The sequence below is a fragment of the Molothrus ater genome, chromosome 6, assembly GCF_012460135.2.
Source record: "Molothrus ater isolate BHLD 08-10-18 breed brown headed cowbird chromosome 6, BPBGC_Mater_1.1, whole genome shotgun sequence".
NCBI lineage: Eukaryota > Metazoa > Chordata > Aves > Passeriformes > Icteridae > Molothrus > Molothrus ater.
The window spans coordinates 17,966,747-17,985,261 of record NC_050483.2 but is presented as its reverse complement, the minus strand read 5'-3'; the positions used below and the strand labels follow the sequence as shown (position 1 = coordinate 17,985,261).

Genomic DNA, 18,515 nt, shown 5'->3' with positions numbered 1-18,515 from the left:
AGTCCTTTAAAAATTGTCAACAAACACAGACCACAGGACAAGGAACAAGGAGGGAAAATATTCAACTTGCTGCTTTGGAGTTCTCTGAGAAAAGCAAAGTAAATAAAGAGTGAATATGAATCAGGGAGGCAGTTCCTCTGTGGTTAGGAACTGTTTCATGTTACCAGGTTTTCCAAACCTTTCCAAGCCTTTGCACTAAACTGGTTCTCCCTGAGAGACAGGGGATGGGATGGACCTCCAGCAATGAAGATTTGTGTATTCTCTGCACTAGAGAGCAGGGACTATCAGCAACGTGTTCTCATACAGCAAAATGCAGCATTTCATTGTTCCCTCCATTCCAAAACTATGAAAGAGCCCAGCTAAGGCTAAAAAGAGGAATTCAAGATACAAAACCTCATAAGATTTTCAGAAAGTGATGTGGTTTTGCCCTGTAAAAAAACCTCACGCCTTGGCACCAGAAAACACAGACTTGGTTAAAAAGTACACCTGACCTGCTCCTTCCTAAAAGGGTTTAAAAAAGAAGTGTGTATAAATCACACAGCCAGAGAGAAACAGCCTCCTCTTTTTTCTGTTTTAAATGCAAGTACCATTTTTACCTCCCCCAGCCCTGCTCTGCAGCAATACCTCATCTTAATCTGCTCGAGGCACATCCCCATGCTGTGGCAGAAGCAGTTCCACAGTGATACTTTCCACTCCCTTGCACAGCCCAGGCACACCCCCTTGCCAGGTGTTTCCCAAGCACACACACAGCACAGCTGTGGGGCAGTGGGCCAGCAAAGCAGTTTCATTGCCAACCCTACAGGAAAGGGAGGGCAGATGCACAGTAATCCTGCTGGCCCACCACGTAAGCTGGGCCCATTTCTCCACCTCTCATCTTCTCTGGAGAGGATATGAGAGCAGGGGATTAAAGGCACAGAGCCACAACAGAGATTACCAGTGACTAAATATAGAGCTCTCCTATAAGGCTGAAAGAAGGAATATTTCAGTCTCTCCTTTCCAAATCTCCCCACAGATGAGGAACTGCAAAGAACAATCCCTCCCACGGAGTTACCCACACGGGTGCTGAAGTGTGCACATCAGGCTTTCCTGGAGGTGTGGGGGAACTAGGGTGTGCAAATCCAGAGGTTCTCACTGCCACTGCCACTTGGAGGTGGCCAATTTGTGTCTTTTGGGTGGTCTGAAGCACAGCACCAGTCTCTGAGTGGCTTGATACAGTCAGCAGCAAGGCTGCACAATCCCCAGCCTGGCTGTGGGAGGAAGCAAACCACCCAAAGGAGCTGGCTGCCAGAATCTCTCCTTGGCACAGCAGAGCATCTCCCACTTTAGCAAGAGCCCTGGAGCATCCCTAGAGTACATATCTTCTGGCTTTCATCCAGGGTGACTGCTTTGATAACCAATTCAAAAGATCAGGAAAGATTTGGCCTACATATTCATCTTGGACCATTATCCCAGCCAACTAAAGTCAGCCATGACTTGACTGAACTCCATGGAGCTATGCCAGTATGGCCCAAGGAAGGATTTACACATGTGGGTGTACTTTAGAGATGTCAAACAGATACATCAAAAGCATCTAGAACAAGGGCTTTCAGCTTTGGGTTTGCACATCCTGGGAACTGGGGAGAGTCCAAGAAAAAAAGTAGCTTAGGATAAGCAAATCTTTTGACAGGAGGTTTAAAAGCTGCCATACAGGGGTCAAACTGCCTTTGCAAAACCTCACCAGTCTGCACATAAAAGGAAAGTTTGAAAACTGTTCATCTCTACACAACAAAGGAGTTTAAATATTTAAGGCACCACTGGCCTTATCCTCAGTGGTTTAAAAACCAGCACATCTCAACTAACTTCAAAAGCTGCAACACCAGCAAAGATCTGATCCTGCAAATCCAGAAACCATCTTTTATCACAGCAAGGGAGTGTTAAATATAACACATACACAATAGCCTCAAATTCTGCACTGGCAGAAATCAGTTGTTCTACATTTTTTACTGACATACTATTAATTTGTGACAAGTCAAAAATGTCAAATGGGAAGGCGAGGAGATACATGCTTGATTTAAATTAGAGTTTCAAACTACAGCTGAAAAACAAAGTCAAAAAACAGGAACTAGAGGTTTATGGAAGGCTTTTGGGGAGCAATCAGTTCAAAGTTAGGATCTCTGACAGCATTGATATATTGATGTCACATGGGAGCAGTGTAGGGTTTTTTTCAAGTTTCTCAGAATCTTGACCATGTGGGAATTTACTGTGTTTGGGCAGGGACCAGAACCAGCCATTCTGGAATCAGGATAACATTTCCAGAGAGGAAATCTCTGAGCTAAAGAAACATCCATCCAAAGCAATCCCTTTTTATTTCCTACCCAAAAGGCTACTGTCCCCATCTTGGACATCACCTTCCTCACTCATAAAATAACCTCTGCCTCTGTCAGCCCAAGAGGTTGCAGAAAGCTCCCCAGGAGTTTCAAAGCAGACAGAGCCAGTTCCTTTCAAACAATTTACATTGTGGGTCTTTGATATGGATTAGAGGACCAGCACACAGGAGTTGTCCTTCAAAGGAAGAGCACCCTCTCTGCCACAGTCACAGGGGGATGTGCACACAAACTGTCCTTTAATCCAACCCCTGATTTTCCAAGGAGGAACAAGCTACTGCAACTGTACCTCAGAAAAGCTGGAGCTACGACGCTGGAAATGTAAAAGCAATACAGTTCCCACTACAAGCTCCCTCTCACTTCTAGTGCCAGCTCAAAAATGCCTCAGACAAGCCAAATAAAGTACTGATGTGGAACAGATACATCTCAAAGTAACATGCCAGATTAAATGTTGATCTGGAAGCCATTATTCCAGGAATGTACAGTTCTGTGTTGCATGTTTGGACTAAGTCAAGAGGAGTTGACTCTTCACCTGCATCAGGTTTGCCCTGGCAGGAAATTCCAAGTGTTTTGTTCCTATGTGAACATTTGTGGAAGTGAACAATGGACAGGGTAACACGACTGAGCATGTTGAACACAGACACAACCCACGTTTCATCCCAAGACATGTGCCTGGAATGATGACAAGGACAATGCTCCTCCCATGGGTGCATTCTGTGATTAAACAGCACATCTCTATCTCCCTCCAGATTAACAGTTGAAAGTGCATTTACTTTTTGGCCGACCTTTGATGTCAACAGCTTCAACCCACTTCAACTGCCTGGCCTCTGTGTACTAAATAAAAGAGCTCTCCCCAAACAGCTGTTCCTGAATTGGCACAGTGACATGATCAGCTCCTGTCTCCTTCTGAAGGGGAAGGGAGAGATTTCCCCAGTTCCAAGTCTCAGTGAGTTGGATGAGGGCTACCTACACTAAAGAAGTGCCAGAGTATCCAGTGGATAACTGCAGGAGAGGCTGCCTGGGCACACAAGTGCCAAAGAAAGACCAAGCACAGTCTTGTGCAGGGTGATACAACAGCTCAGCACCAGGACTAGCAGCAGCACTCCTTCTTCCTAAATTGAGAGCCTCGCTTTACAGCCTGACTAAGAGTGTTCTGCAGCTCAAGGATCATCCAAGCCATGCAATTGATACTTAAACTCATGCCACAGAAGAGATGGTCCAAGTATTTCAGGAGAGCCTGAAAGAAGAGCAGATGAAGGAAAGAGCCCTGGGGACATATATCACTTGGGAAGGCAATGGACAACAAGCTCCAGTCTCCACAACTGCATAAGACTGAAGGAAAAAAAATACCTCGCTTGTCCCAGTTGGCTATTTCTCTTCCCTGTGCAAAGATACAAGACAAGAGGAAGCAGAATAGAAGAAAATTTTCTAGCATCAGCAGAGGCAGAATTAAGTCAGTCATGCTGGTCTTCCTAGGAATCTGAGCTGCTAAGACAGCAGATTGCCAGCCTTTGCTTCAGGAAACAAACAAAATAAAGGTCAAGATTAAAGAGGACAGGATGGGTAAGGGAATAACACCTTGGAGAAGAGCAGCAGGAAACTCATCCAGGGACACTGGAAAGTTTTTATGAGCAACAAATTGCTTATGTAAGAAGGCATGAGACACTTTACTGCAGCCAAGGCAGAATATTTAACCAAGAACCTGAAAAATGAACAAAACCTGGCAAACACATGCCCAACAAAACAGCTACCTGGCACTCCACATTTTGGAGGTAAACACGAAACTTTGTAGAATACTTTAAAGGAACTGGTTTATGAAGTGTTTAACACCCAGATTCAAAGAGGATATAAAAAGCAGGTAATACTTAAATCAATCAAAGAGGCCTCACACACTGAGTACCCAATAATCAATGATGTACTTTAAATGCTGGTGTACTATCAATCTAAATTGCCTTCTCAGCTTCATACCCAAGTGCTTCATAGTCAAGCACTTCACTTAGCCCTGGTGACTCCTCACATCCTCTGCTCTGGACAATGAAGCCACTCCTGTTTTAACAGCAGCCATGAAACTGAGTCTCTCAACACATGCAGCTTCAAAAAGCCAGAGTTTTAAAAAAATCCCATCTGTTTCCAGCAGCCTGAAGACCTGGTTTCCCCTCTCTCCACATTCTGCCTTCGCCAGCCTAGTGAAAACTCATCCCCACAGAAAGACACAGGAACAAAGACCTGCCTGAAGACTTTTCTGTGGGCCATCTTCTTCTCCTGGGAATTACAGAAGCTCTTAGGTCAAAATCGTCACAGGAAATCCCTTGACCTTATCTCCTTTGTCAATCATGGTCATGGAGTGCCCTTCAGGTTTTTCAGTATCTTGGTCTCCCTCCTCTCCTCCACAGCATAGCAAGCATGTCTTCAGCACTCACACTACTCACTCAGGCCTTCATCACTCCTAAATGACCAGGACAGCTTGGAAGGACCAACTCAGTTTTCTTTCTTGAGAAAACAAAAAAGCTGTAGCTGTAGGCTGTCATAATGGCCTTGACATCAAAATAGAAACTGGCAAAGAAATAGAAACTGGCAAAGAAATAGAAACTGGCAAAGAAGCAGAAATGACGTCCCCCAGCCTGTAAGCACACATGCTCCCTGCACCAAAAGGAGGAGAAAAGCATGGTGCAAGCAGGAGTGCCTTCCTGAGTTAGTCTCAGGCTGGAGAGAGCTGCAGGAACACACACCTGCACACTCAGGGAGAGAGCTGCACCAACAAGGACATGAGATCCCTTGTGAGGACCTGCTGCCCCAATGCTCTACCCCCAGCAGTGTCCAAGGGCAGAGTCAGGGAAAAGGGAGTCTAGCACAAAGCTGTAGTGATAACATCCCTAAAATACTCTTCCAGCAATGCGCAGTCAGGAGCTTCCTACACCACAGGTGCTGTTTTCAGTCTGGCCTTTCAAAAATAGGCTTTATGCCACTTTTTTATCCTGGCAGTTTAAAAGCAATTTCAACACTAAGTTTTTCAAAGGATAAAAATAAATACATTAATGCACACTGAAAGCTGTTGTTTAACTTGAGGCTACTTTGAGTCATGCTGGAATTGCCACACTCTCTCTGGTCCACACGTGCTTCCTCCTCTTGCACATCGAGGTCTACTTTAATACCACATATTTTAATCAGCAAATACTGGTAGAACATGCATATTTTATAAGAAAAGGATTACCAACTCGTGCAACATATTTCAGGCAAGACAAGTGCTACATGCTTAGCACAAAGGCATTCAATGTAAATAGAAGAATTCTGCAGCTTTGAGTCAGAGCATCCTTTGGGATACTGACCTAAGGGCACAGCATCTATGAAAATACACAGCAGACAGACTGGTTTGTGCAAAAAGGACTTTGAGGGAGCTGAACCAAGATCTTGCTGATCCAGCCTTACATTGATCCTAACCCACTCACTGTGCTTTGCCCAATGTATCACCTTGACTCATGCAATTACACATCAAGAAATGAAACCATATTCATGTGCCAGGCAGCTCCAGGCTTCACCTTTCTAACCCCAAGCTATTTTGTTGTTCATAACTAGGCTTTGGCTGGAATTGTGAAATAGGTGGCCCAGCCCTGTGATGTGCTAGCAGGTATGCACCCTGTTGGGTCCTGGGGAGGAGAGGCCTTTAAATTCTAGCACTGCTAATCCTGTCCCATCTTACCAAGGCAACCGGGGAGGATGGGACAGAAGCATCCCAAGGGACAAAACTACCAGATCCCACATTCATAGCCTGTACCAGACACAGCAAACCTGCAAGGTATTTTTCTTCCCATCATATTTTGCAGTGACATTTCTAGGTAGAAATACCTTAAATCATCAAGGCTCTGCCTCTCTGTCCAGCTCACACTGGCAACCCTCAAGAGCACAGCTGACCAGATTTCACTCATCCAAGCCCCCCACGGTGGTTAAATAAGATGAGTGACTCTGACTCCACATGCTGCTGGGTGCTCTTGTCACCTCACTGTAGTCCAATGTCTCTTTTCTCTAAAGGAACTAAAATGCTCTGTGTTGAGACACAAAGACCTCCCACTACCTGGGTGGTATCATGCTCCTGCTTTAGGTCACTGTAGTGCCAGACCCATCAGTATGTAAGATTTAGGAGAACAGGGTGTCTTGCTCTTGGAAAAATTCTCTAGCTCCTTTATTCTGAATTAAGTGCAGCATATCATCTATGTCATGTGTGCACCAGCCAGTGACCCAAAAGTCAAACTGGAAGAGGTCTGAGTGAAAACCTCAGCTACTCATGGAAACAGCTGTACCCCACTTATTCAAAGACCTGTTCAAAGCTGGACTCAGCACTGAGGCAGACACACACACTGGTCCTCTGAGGAAGCCTTTACCTCATGGTGCAGGACATTGATAGGCATGTCCCCTTCCATGTCCCCTGGCTGAAACATCACAGCAGTGATTGCTCTCCCAGAATACCAAATGCTAGTCTGATTTCTTCCATGGAACCATTCCCTTAGTGGCAGTAAAAGGTGTGGCAGCTTGGCATTTTTTTGGGCCTGTACAGGCCACTAAGGCCCCACTTTGTAGGTGGTGGCAAAGAGCTGTTGTTTACTGCAGTACACCAAGGTGTGCTGGGCTGTCTGCTGCAGGGATGAGACACACCACTTGGTAGAGGACATCATTACCTCCCACTGTCTGAGCAGAGCACAGAAGAGACACTATTCAAAGATTTGAGTCAGAAAATCATGAAGAGCTGTGAGCCGATGAGTCACACAGACATATGTTAGCTGCTACTTTAAAAGACTCCAGAACAAAAGAAAAAAAAAAAAAGAAAGAAAAGGTACAGAGAAAAAATGGATTCTCAATCTGTGTCTGTCCACAATGTCCACCGAAGTTGTTGAGACACTGATCTGCACCAGCCAGGACTGATGTGATATGTTTTGGGAAATTGTTAAGCCCAGTAATTGTGCTGGAGCTTTGTATTTTCACTGAGGCCCCACCCCATTACTGTTGATGGGAATTGCTGGGATCATATCCCAAGCAGGCTGTCATTTTAGTGACTGTCACCAAGGACTGGAGACAATGGCCTTGCCTGCCTCTGGGGAAAGGCCTCTCTCTGATGGGTGACACAACTATTTCCCATGCAATTTGGAAACATCTTGGTGAAAGCAACATTAAATATTCAGGATCCAGCTCCTCTCAACTGCTCTAGCTTATGCCTTTTACTCACATTTAATTCACATGAACCAAATTCCACTTGCAAGCTGAACCAGTAATTTTATTCCTTCAGCATTTATTTGAAGGTCAGCTGCTGCAAGTGCCTTTAGTTAATTCAGATTTACCACCTCTCTAAAACTATTTTCAAGGTACAAAAGGAGAAGAGGGGTTCTAAGTTTGGGGTCTACAGAGCTTGACTTGATACCTTTTCAAGCCAGAAAGAGTGTGAGAGGATCCAATAGGATGCTGAGGACAAGAGTCCTCCCAGCAGCTGTTTGAGCAATGATCAGTGACATTGGGTTCCTCTCAAATACTTAGACTACACATTCTGGATCTGCTAACCTTGGCTTAAATCTGGGACTATTTTTAGAAGCTTGAGTAAAGAGCAGTCATCCAGTGGAGTGCTTCATGCTTCCCATTTTAGACATTGCATCCTTAGCCTGAACGTAATCACCAGCTGAGCTGTTCAAGGTCAAGTCATATTTCAGTCACTGCACTATCCCATTCCACCTTCTCCTGAAGTCTCACCAGACGTGTTGCAAGAGTCAGTGTCTTTCAAGCTGACTGCAGAAGGTCAATTCCCTACTCACCCATCTTTGGAGAGGTGATGCCGGAAGAAGTCATTGGCTGCCAGTTTGATAGCCTTTTCTGGTGTCACTAGAGTCAGGTTCACTGCAGCCCCTGGACAAGGAAAAGAGAAAAAGGCCATTGGATAATGAGAATAACGGAATTGTTAACTGGATCTTTCAGGAATGTGTTGTAACTTCTGCACAAAACCACAGACAGAAGGAGGAGAGCTCCCAGTGCACCAAAGGGATTTAGAAATACAAAACACCACTGAAAATTAACAAGTGTTTCTGCCTCCCAGCACCTTGAGTTTGTGAAAACATCCCCAGATGTGTTTCTACTCCATTTGCCATATGTATTTTGTAATTTCTTCAGCTTCACTACTACCTCCCACCATGTATACATGCATCCCTGTCTTTCATCCAAGGATGCACTCCTATGAATTCAGAAGGATGTAGATCAAACCTTCAGAAAAGGAGTACAAGATGGTTTAACAACCAGTCCCAACTCCTTTGCAAATATTTTGTGGCAGGGGGTCTTTTGAGAAGCAAAAGACCCTCTTGCCACACCTTCTCAATGGATCCCTTCCCTGCTTCCTCCCCCAAAAACCCAGAGCAGCTTGAATTCTAAGCAACTCAGCAAAGGCAGAGCCATTGAAAGACCTGGAGGCTGGCTGAAGTCACCTGGCTCATCTGCACAGAACCAGCTCTAGACCAGCCCTTAGAGCAAAGTGGCTTCCCCTGGGTGTCACCACTGGGTGTCACCCCCAAAACAGCCACGCTGAAATGGCTTTTTGCCCACCACAAGCTGCAGCACACAGAAATTCCCCTCTGAGCTCCATGGCAAGGCTTGCTGGGGGACCTGGGGTGTAAACAAGCCTTGGCTGCCTGCATCCCCCACCCGCTGGAGTGTCCTTTTGTCAGGAGCAACAAACAGCAAATCCCTGTATTGTGCCTGTCACAATGAAAGGCCTGCATGGCCTGGCTGGCTGCTGTGGGCCTGAACACCGGTATTAGTGCAACATCAGTGCTGCTGGGAGCAGCTTTCAAGCTGCCCTGGGGGAAAGGGGGTGAGGGAATAGCCAGTCACTTCCCAGCAGAGTGAGGTTTGCACCATTAGATTAACACTCCAGAACATTCCTCTCCATTTAAATCCTACAGCCTCAAGCTCTCCCTACCTGCACTGAAATGTACTGAGCTCCAAGCCCTCCAAAGGAGCTACACTTGAGACTGGTTAGTGGCCTAGAACACCTTTGTAAGAACAAACACAAATACAGACATTTATGCTTGTCTTTGAGATTTAAACAATTTAACCCAAAGATTCATATTCCAAAGGGCAGCAGCCAGAGAAGCCTGTACCCCCACGAGGCTCCAAAGACGTGGTGGGGTTCATTTTCAGGACCTCTGAACCCAAGTTGACAGGAGCTATAAGGGCTAAAAACACCTAGAGAAAGTCAGCTCAATCTTTTATTCCTCGGGATGGACTCCCCTCCCTTCAAGAACTGAAATACATAGGTTTAGGGGGACTTTCCTCAGATTAGGACACAAAGTCACAATGGGACTTCTGGAACCACTACAACAGGGAGTGGGACACAGGAATCCTTGGCTCCACATCCTCTGCTCAGAAGACACATCTCCACCATTCAGAAAACTGCAGCAAGAAAAGACAGCCTTTGCTGCACAGGGCTGGGCAGCCCAACACATCTTCCCCCTTTTCAACTCCCATGTTCAGATTTTGCAGAAAATACAGAGTAGTGCTGCCTCGTAGCAAGCCAAAGCAATGCATTCATTCCACGCTTGTCATTTGTTTCATCCAACAAATGCCATCATCTTTCACAGTACACAAATCAAGTAGCAGGGAGCAGGGCAGGCCTCTCACACTTCTGGTTCTTTGCAAACTTTTAAGGGCACCAGTGATTGTGCTGCTTCAGTTTGATATTCTTCCTACACATCATGTCCCCTCTGCCATGGCTCTTGCACACAAAGAGAAGCCACACAGAACCTTCACACTCCACGTCCACCTTTTAATGCCAATCATATCAGGATCTACAAAGCAAATCCACACAGCCTCATTTTAAGTGGAAGTGGCTACCCATGAAGTGTTTCCTCAAAGGCCAAGCTGGCCAACTTAACAACACTAAACCAACTTAACAACACTCCCAATGGCTATGAAGTGTAACACCTGTACACTGACACAGCATGAATAACCCTTTCCTTGGAAAAACAAGAAGAGAAAGGAAAAAAGCATAAAGCTGCTACTCTTAACACCAGTGCAAAGGGTTCACTAAAGAAAGCAAACAAACTCCAAACTATCAAGCAAGAAAGGCACACAAGAAGTGTGTACACTTCCACACTCTGACCACCTTCAGGAACCAAGAGGCTTTCACAGAAGTTTCTCTTCAATTGCAAATAAAGCAGAGGGTAAAATCACACAACATATACAGGAAAAAAGTTAATGAACCTGACTTTTCTCCTACATCTTTGATATTTTCAGTAAAGCTGCTTAGCAGAGAATGGATAATCCCTGTCCTGAATAATCCATAACAGCTTCAATTTACTGGAGGAGGAGATATTAGATACTCCAGCTGCTGGCTGTATGCTTTCCACAGCATCTTCTCCTTTTTGTAAAATCTCCTCAATTCTGCCCATGCCAATGGGTACTTCCCTAACTAAAGCCAACCTTGGCCTACAGGCAATGTTACATGTACCACAAGCAAAGACAAACAGAATGGAAAAATAAACAGGTGGAAAAATAAACAGGAATCATTAAAAAACAAAGCTTTTTAAAAATAAGTAAGGAAGCACTACAAAGAACAAAATCAACCAGAAGCAAAACTAGCTTTTTGCAACTAAACTTGTAGGTGCCCTCTTCTCACCAAGCCTTGTTTTTTTCATTAAAACACATTTCTCACAGAAGTCCTTATACACCACCAGCAACCTACATAAGAGGGAGATTGAGTCATCCCCAGTGCAGCACTGGGAGATATTATTAGCAGAGGCCAGGGAAGGCTGCCATACTACTGCAGCTAAGTGTAGCTACCCTCCAAATGTCACCAACAGCAAAGGGAACTTCCTCAGCCTGATCTGGGCCTTTGGCTCCTGCCACCTTGGCTAAACATTTGGTCTGCAAACAGCACTGGGATTGCTCAGGACACGTGCTGGGATCTTTAGGTGGCTTCTGGCTGGACAGCAGTAGGAAGCTGAGGGAGCATCTCCCCAAGATTCCCTATCACTGATGCCCATGGGGATCAGGAGCCCACAGGCACTATGGATTCATTCACTTGGCATCATGTTTTAAGGCTGCACACCATCAATTCCTTGAGCACAGACAGGGCTGGACAGCACCATCCAGCATCGAGGCACTGCTGCTATACAGACATTACGGGGAAAAACATAAGGGAACTCCTCTTCTTCCTGTCCCAAACAAATCCAAGAATCCCTGTAAACTCTGGAGAAGAACTTGAGAGAAATGTTGGGATTGCCTTATACATCACACAGTTTGCTATGGGCTACTCATACAAAGCAAAGACTTTGCCCACACAAATATCTTAAGAGGTGATTTGTAGAAAAGCATCCTACAAACACAAGGCACTCTCCTGTCTGCACTGAGGAGATTTGATTCACCCATGAAGAAGCCCTGAAGTCAGCCCAGCAGGAATGGCTGTGCCCAAACAAACCCCTTCTGTCCTCTGACAGAGGCCAAAGGATCTGCAGGGACAAGTGACGTGCTTGTGACTCCTCCATGGGGAGCAGCAGCTGCTACTTTAGCACATTAAGATATAATCCTCCCAATTTCAGCTTAAAGCCTGCAAATAGGAGCTAGTGAGTCATTCAGCAAATTCTGCTGGGGAACTAGGACAGCTGGAGGGAGCAGGAACCAATCCCACCACCTGATTTCCATCTTTCTCTGTCTGCAAGGCTGAGATATCTCTTTACCTTTTTTCCAGAAAAATACTCACATAATCTTCATGGACCTTGGATGTATTTTACCCACCAACCCTCTCCCTAAGAGGGTGGGAAGGTCTGCTCATGTCATCTCACAGAACTGAGGCACAGGGACCAGGATTGCTGCTCTTGGGACTACTCACATTTGCACCATGGCCATGCTGAAGCATCTGTAATTTTCTGGAAGGAGCTGGAGCTATTGAAAAAAGGCCTCTCCAACCCAGCTCCCTATTTAATAGTAAGAAGTAATTTCAATCAACTATCAGCTCCCTGAACAGAGTTAGAGACATAGACCAAGCTGAGCAGACTTGGGAAAGGTTGGGAAAAGAAAGAGGTATGCAAAACCCTCTGTACCCTTCTGCTTGGGGATGACAAATGGCCTGGAGATCCACATCCTCTCTACCACTCTAAGCCTTAAAGGACTAGGCTGTCTCTCCCAAAAGTCCTGATTCTCACAAAAACTCTTGGTCCCACAGTCTCCCCTGTAAGTTTCCCCAAACAGCTTCTTCCTTCTGCCTCCTGCCAAGCAGCCGGCCAGGGCACATTTACAGTTAAAAGTTAACACAAGCTCAAAATCCTGGCTGGGAACACAGCAGCAGCCAGATTCTGGAAAAAATCAAAGGGGAACACGTCATAGCTAGCATTGAAGATGGAGCTTGCCAGGGTTCCTTGAGGTTATTTGTCTTGTTGCCTGCTCCCAGGAAAGCTGATGCAAAGCAGCCAATCCATCCCTGCCATCCACCACACTCCCCTGAAACGCCCACCAGGAAGTTGGGCAAGAGACTCTGCCTGAACATCCAATGCCTGCTCCTGGGCTGGCCAGCCACAATGCCTGTGTTTCCTTAGGAGCAGGGAAGAAGCAGCAAGAAACACTGCATGTGCCAAGAGCAAGGTGCCACATCTTTGGAGTTCCGCTTGAAAAAACAAAGAACAAGGACTCAACTTAATCACAGCAGCATAACTTTAACCAGGCTTTATCAGGGACTGAGTGCCACCAAGAATGCTATCTAAGCACCCAGATAAAAACTGCATATGCAGGCAGGTGACTATCAGGATACAGAATGAGCCAGAGCTCAGGGTCAATGAAGCCAGCTGAACCGTGCTGCAAGCCAAGAAGGTATTCCATGTTTTCCTCTGCTACAAGTCAAGTCAGAATTTGGCCTGCTGGCCTCCTCTCCTCAAAATCTTTAAAAACTTACAGGGGATTTTGTGTTTAAATTATAAAAGGTATCATGTCAGCTGAGGAACTCACTGCTGTAATAGACAGCCTGAGTCAAGGAGCCAAGAGATTTCAAGCAGGCCAGCACAAAGCAACCAAACAGGTGAAGCTCCACCCTGAGCCAACCTCTGATTTTCTTACCATCCCAAGGGAGTTTTTTTGGAGAGCAGGTTATTTTAATTATTTTTTTAATTGCAGCTTGTCTTAATGCTTGAACAGGGCACTTGGGCATGCTTGAGACAGCAGGCCTGACCATGCTGGTGGAAGGTTTTGACATAAATTCAATCATTAACCACAGAACTTCAAGAGCTGGTTTGCTACTGCCCCTCTGTCAAAAGCTACCATGCCCAAGCTGGGAAACATAATATACAGTCCTGACACAAAGTCCAGCAGCTTCACTTAAACTGCTAGTAATGATGAACTTCACTAAGTGGTAAGGTTTAACACCAAAACAGTCATTTGGAGGACTCAAGTCCTCAGTGGTAGGTATCTGAATAGACACCTGCATGGAGTTTATTTTAGAAACAGCTGCACTGTTCAACCTCCTAGGATATTGCCAGGTTATTGCTCTATATGCCAGAGAACAGAGCTTTTCCTCCTACTTACGCACCAGTGCTTCCAACGCAAAAGCTGTGCTGTGCCTGAGTCAGCTGTACTCACCTCGGTACATGCCAAAGTAGCCTTCCGACCGAATCGTTTTAATGAGGCAGTCAGACCTGCAAACACAACAGAGGGAGATGAACCACAGCACCTCAAAGGTGGGGGAGTGCAGAGAAAAACAAACAAATTTCTTGGAGTGGTTTCCATTTACATTCTGTCAGCGAAACCCTCAGCTGAGATGGGAACCACGTCAGCCTCTGAATGTGCTGTTGTTGAAGCCTGAGTCCCATTTCAACCCCTAACCCAGAGGGGCTTTGAAACCCCTGGCTCACCCTGCACACACTGTCTGCTTTCTAGAAACACAAAAGGGAGAAGTGTCACTGCAAGGGCTGTTTATCCAGGGTCCCTGGTGGCAAATGCACATGAAATGCTCTAACAAGCAGATCCCCATCGACACATTTTTAAATCCAGCTCTGGAAGGGAAATGAGGGGGGTCAAACCCCCCATGCTGACTTGTTTGTCTTACTCTGTGAAATTTGACACGAGGCACACAAAGATGAGATGACCTGAACACTCAGTCATCTGTGGCCTCCCACGAAAATTAAAGCACACACTTTTAACACAAAGTCCCACAGCAGGCAGCAAGCACTCAGGCTCTTGCCCTGAGGACAGTGTGGCAGGGTACCCTGCTCCAAGGGGAAATCTGTCACCTTCCTTGTTGCAAACACATTTACTACAAATGGGAAAACCCTGCAGAGCACTGGAATGGCTCAAAGGCTTTTGAAGGCACAGACACACGCACACCTAGCAAATCCAAAGTCACAGTTCAGGATGGCTGCATAAATTCCCTGGCAGAGTTTCCCTCTCTGGACCACAGCTGCATGAAGCTGGAATGCTGAGGATCTTTGGGAAGAGACAGGTACTTGTTGTAGCCATAGAGGAAGGGAGAGGTGCACATGCATGTATATGTACATAATTTAAGGAATAAAAGGCTCTTTTCAGTAGTAATAAGAGAAGTGTGGCTGATGAAAACACAAATACATTTTTAAGAGATTTGGCAACACAAGGAGTAAAATTCTCAGCTCTGCAGTAGTGCTGATGTGGAAGAGAAGGAAATACAGAGCTTCCTTGAGGGCTTTATGGCCATGGGCAAAGACTGTTATAGAGTTATGTGTGAAGAGCCCATCCTGCTTTGCTACCAGTCATGGCAATGAGTTTCCCCTCTGCTGGGACTCCTTGAATCCTTTGGCATCTCATCTTTCACACATTCCACCCTAGCCCCTGCAACTTGCACATACTCATCTCCTTCCAAGCAGCCCCTCCAACTCATCTGCAAGCCCCAGAAATCTCAGTGCACCTCCCTCCTATCCCTCCTGTCAAGTTCTCAAACTGCAGTGCTGGAGGCAACACATTTTCCCTGAGCCAGTGATGCTGCAGCAGGGAGAGGAGTGAGAAGAGCTGCTCCCCACCATATTCATACAGCCCTGCTGCATCAGGATAGAGCTTGCATGTCACTTAAAGCCCCTCAAGCTGCAGCAGAACAAGATGCAGCCAAGGCCACATCCAGCATTCTTCTCTCCCTGGAAAAAGGGAGCCAACAGCCAACTAAAATTATACTAAAATGGAACCTCCACAGTTCCATTTAACACACCTGGGGCAGCACAGCCCAAAAGCCAAGCTCTCTCCATCCCTCAGAAGTCCTTTAGTGTCTTTGTCTTTTTAAAGTGAGAGGTTCCCTTGATGCCAAAGATCTCTTGAGCTAAGCATAAGCAAGGCATACTATCTTAAAGTAAGAGAGCCAACATTTTAAAGGAACTTGCTGCCTTTCTTGGGTGTTCAGCAGATGCCAGGTAATTGGTGTAATCAGAAGATCTAGTACTGATGGGCACACAGCATTTCCAGAAAAAAAAGCTGCTGTAACAGGGAAAACTTTCTTAGGAAAGCTCAGCCCTTCCTGTTGTTAGAAGCAGCCAGTTCAAATATACAGTGTAAATCTTATGTACTCCTTAACAGCTCCTGATCTCACAGCAATTCCTGGCTATGGAGCTGACTTGCACTTGACTGCTGGAGGTTAAAAGCCTCTCTCCTACCGAGCTCCCTTCCAGGCATGAGACATCCTGGCATACAAGTTCTTCAACCTGCCTAAACTCCTTCTGCTGTCAGGTGAGGAGGGTAAATGATCCTCAGGGAGGTGAAGCAATCTACAGCAGGAATAGGACACAACAAAAGAGGATGCAAAGCAATAAGGGCGGCCACATCCTGCCAACAAGCCAGGGCACACTGACAGTGCAGGGAGCAGAGAGCACAGGAACTATCAAGGGAAGCACCAGAGCCTACAGCCTAAGCTCATGTCATCAACTAGAGCAAGGAGGCACAGAGACTAAAGCCATCAGCAGAGAGAGCATTTCCTTGCTATTCCCCCTCTGCCTCAAATTCTCCCGGGCAGGAAAGAGGAAAAAGATGGTGTGGAGGAGCGGGGATCAGGTTACACTCGTTCTAAACAAAGTGGTACGAAGACAGGACATACCTCACCAGTCCCAGTCCCTTCTTCCCCTCAATACCACAAATTCTTTTGGAAAACTAAGGCCTGTCTCTGGTTCCCAGGATAAAGCATCTTGTGCTAAGTGTGGTACCCACTCTCACAGGAGATATGCAGCCCTAAGCACTTGACACAAACTCCAAGTGAATTTGGTGGGCTGGATACACTCATGCCTTCTTTCCTACAGGTGCAGTACCTGGGGTTCTTTTGGACAGCGGATGGCTGGTCTAACTATAGCATGTGTCATCCTGTGATCCTTCAAAAGGTCTGCATGCAATGTTCTAGACTGGAAATGAGTGACTGCTTCCTCTTTCTAAAACTGACACAGCAAAGGAAGGATCTCCAATACCACAGCAATGGAAACAGAACAGAGGCAGAAACTCCCTCAGGCACCTGACCAGCTCAGCAGACTCCTTGTGTTCGGGATCAGGTGATTGGGATTCCTTGTGTTTTGGTTCTGTGCCCTGGCAGTAGTGAACACGCTGCTCCCAAGCAAGGGATGCAAACAGATGTGCCCTCTGCAGAGGACTCTCCTGCTCAGCTCAGCAGCCTCAAGAGCTGCCCTATTTGCTTTATCTGCTCTAGCACAGCTTGGCTCCAGACTGTCCCCTGGTTTTCCTGAGGACAGCCCAGCTCCTAGAGATGCTGAGCTCACCTGAAAGAGGTAACAAAGTGGAAGGACTCCTGTGGAAAGCCCCAAAGGATGGTGCCCGTGTGGGCAGTACTCACAGGCTGCTGTACATCCGCTGGCCATTCTGCTGGTTCTGCAGGCGAGTTTTTGCCAGGTCAATGGGAAATACACAGGTGACCCCAATCAGCCCAGCTATCCCTCCATTGATCAGCTTGGCAGGTAAACTGTAAGGGGAAGAGATAAACAGATGTCTTAGCACTGGGTAATATCAGGGAAGGGAAAGAGCAAAAAGCTGAACTCTTCGGCGTGACCAAAGTTAATGCATCGCTGTGAGACAAGGCTGTCCCCCCAGCACAAAGGAACCTCTTCCACAAAGCAAAGCTTGGTTCCTGCTGTGTATATGGAGAGGCAGAGAAAGCAGCACATACCATCAGCACAAACCACTGATGAGTGGAGTGGAGCCAAACACGTAACCCACACATTACTAGGATCAGGAAAAAATCCTGTTGCCCAGGACCCAGGGATTTCTGTTGTCCCTAGAGGAGAAAAGACTGAGTGCTGGACCATCCACCACGTGGACAGCCTTCAGCTAGGGCCTGATGGCATCCGAGCCAGCAGGTTTACTGATAAACGATTTCCTGCACCACAATCAGATCTGCAGCTAATGAGAGGGTCGTGATACATCAGCTGCTACCATCATGTGGGAATGGGCCCAGCAGAAGCACCCAGCTGGCAGCCATGGAGCAGATGGCTACAGCCACGGGAAACTGCTTCCAGACCCATCTCCCAGGGCCAGGGGAACACACACAAAGCAGCAGCCCGGCAAAGCCACCGCGCTGGCAGCCTGCAGGGCTGCAGATGTGGAGACGTGAGCTCATACCTCTGGGGGAAATCAAAACTGGCTCACTGCACGTGCTTCCAAAGCACAGGGCTTTTTCCACTCCCCTTTGTGTTCCCACTGAGAATTCCTGCAAGTGGCACTGAGCGAAAGCCACATCAGCTAAACATGGGTTCCCAGCAAATTCAATTTAGAAAAATGTCCTGCACTTATATGCTCAATAAACCACTGCACACAGAGACAAAGAAAGCCTGTTTGAGTCAGCCCCCTCCAATAAAGCACAGGATATGGCTCCCTGAACACAGGATGTGTCAGATATTAAGCTAGTGGCTGACACCACTCCTAGACTGCAGCTGGGTGAGCCTGCAAGGCTCCCTCCCACTGGGGGAACTGGCACACTGCCTTTCACGGTGGTAACTTGCTGCTCTGGATGGGGGACAGACTGCATTACCCTCCAGAGGCAGCAGTGCTGAGACTGGCTGAGGCACGGTGGGGTGAAGCCCTGCAAACATCTTCCCCCCAACAGCACTCCAGAGCACTCTGCATCAAGGGGCAAATGCAGAGAGGATCAATAAACAGCCATGCTTGAGGGAAAGGCAGGATATGGAGACT

General features: G+C 46.6%; 1 protein-coding gene across 1 annotated transcript in view; it reads right to left on the bottom strand.

Annotated features, from left to right (window-relative positions):
* SLC25A22 (solute carrier family 25 member 22) overlaps window positions 1-18,515 on the bottom strand; it is a 52,055-nt gene that overhangs the window by 7,420 nt on the left and 26,120 nt on the right. Inside the window, exons 3-5 of the mRNA XM_036384663.2 lie at window positions 17,164-17,289; window positions 13,956-14,011; window positions 8,156-8,246 (exon numbers count right to left, since the gene is read on the bottom strand). Of these exons, the coding sequence (XP_036240556.1) occupies window positions 8,156-8,246; window positions 13,956-14,011; window positions 17,164-17,289 (273 nt within the window). The remainder of the gene's footprint in view (window positions 1-8,155; window positions 8,247-13,955; window positions 14,012-17,163; window positions 17,290-18,515) is intronic.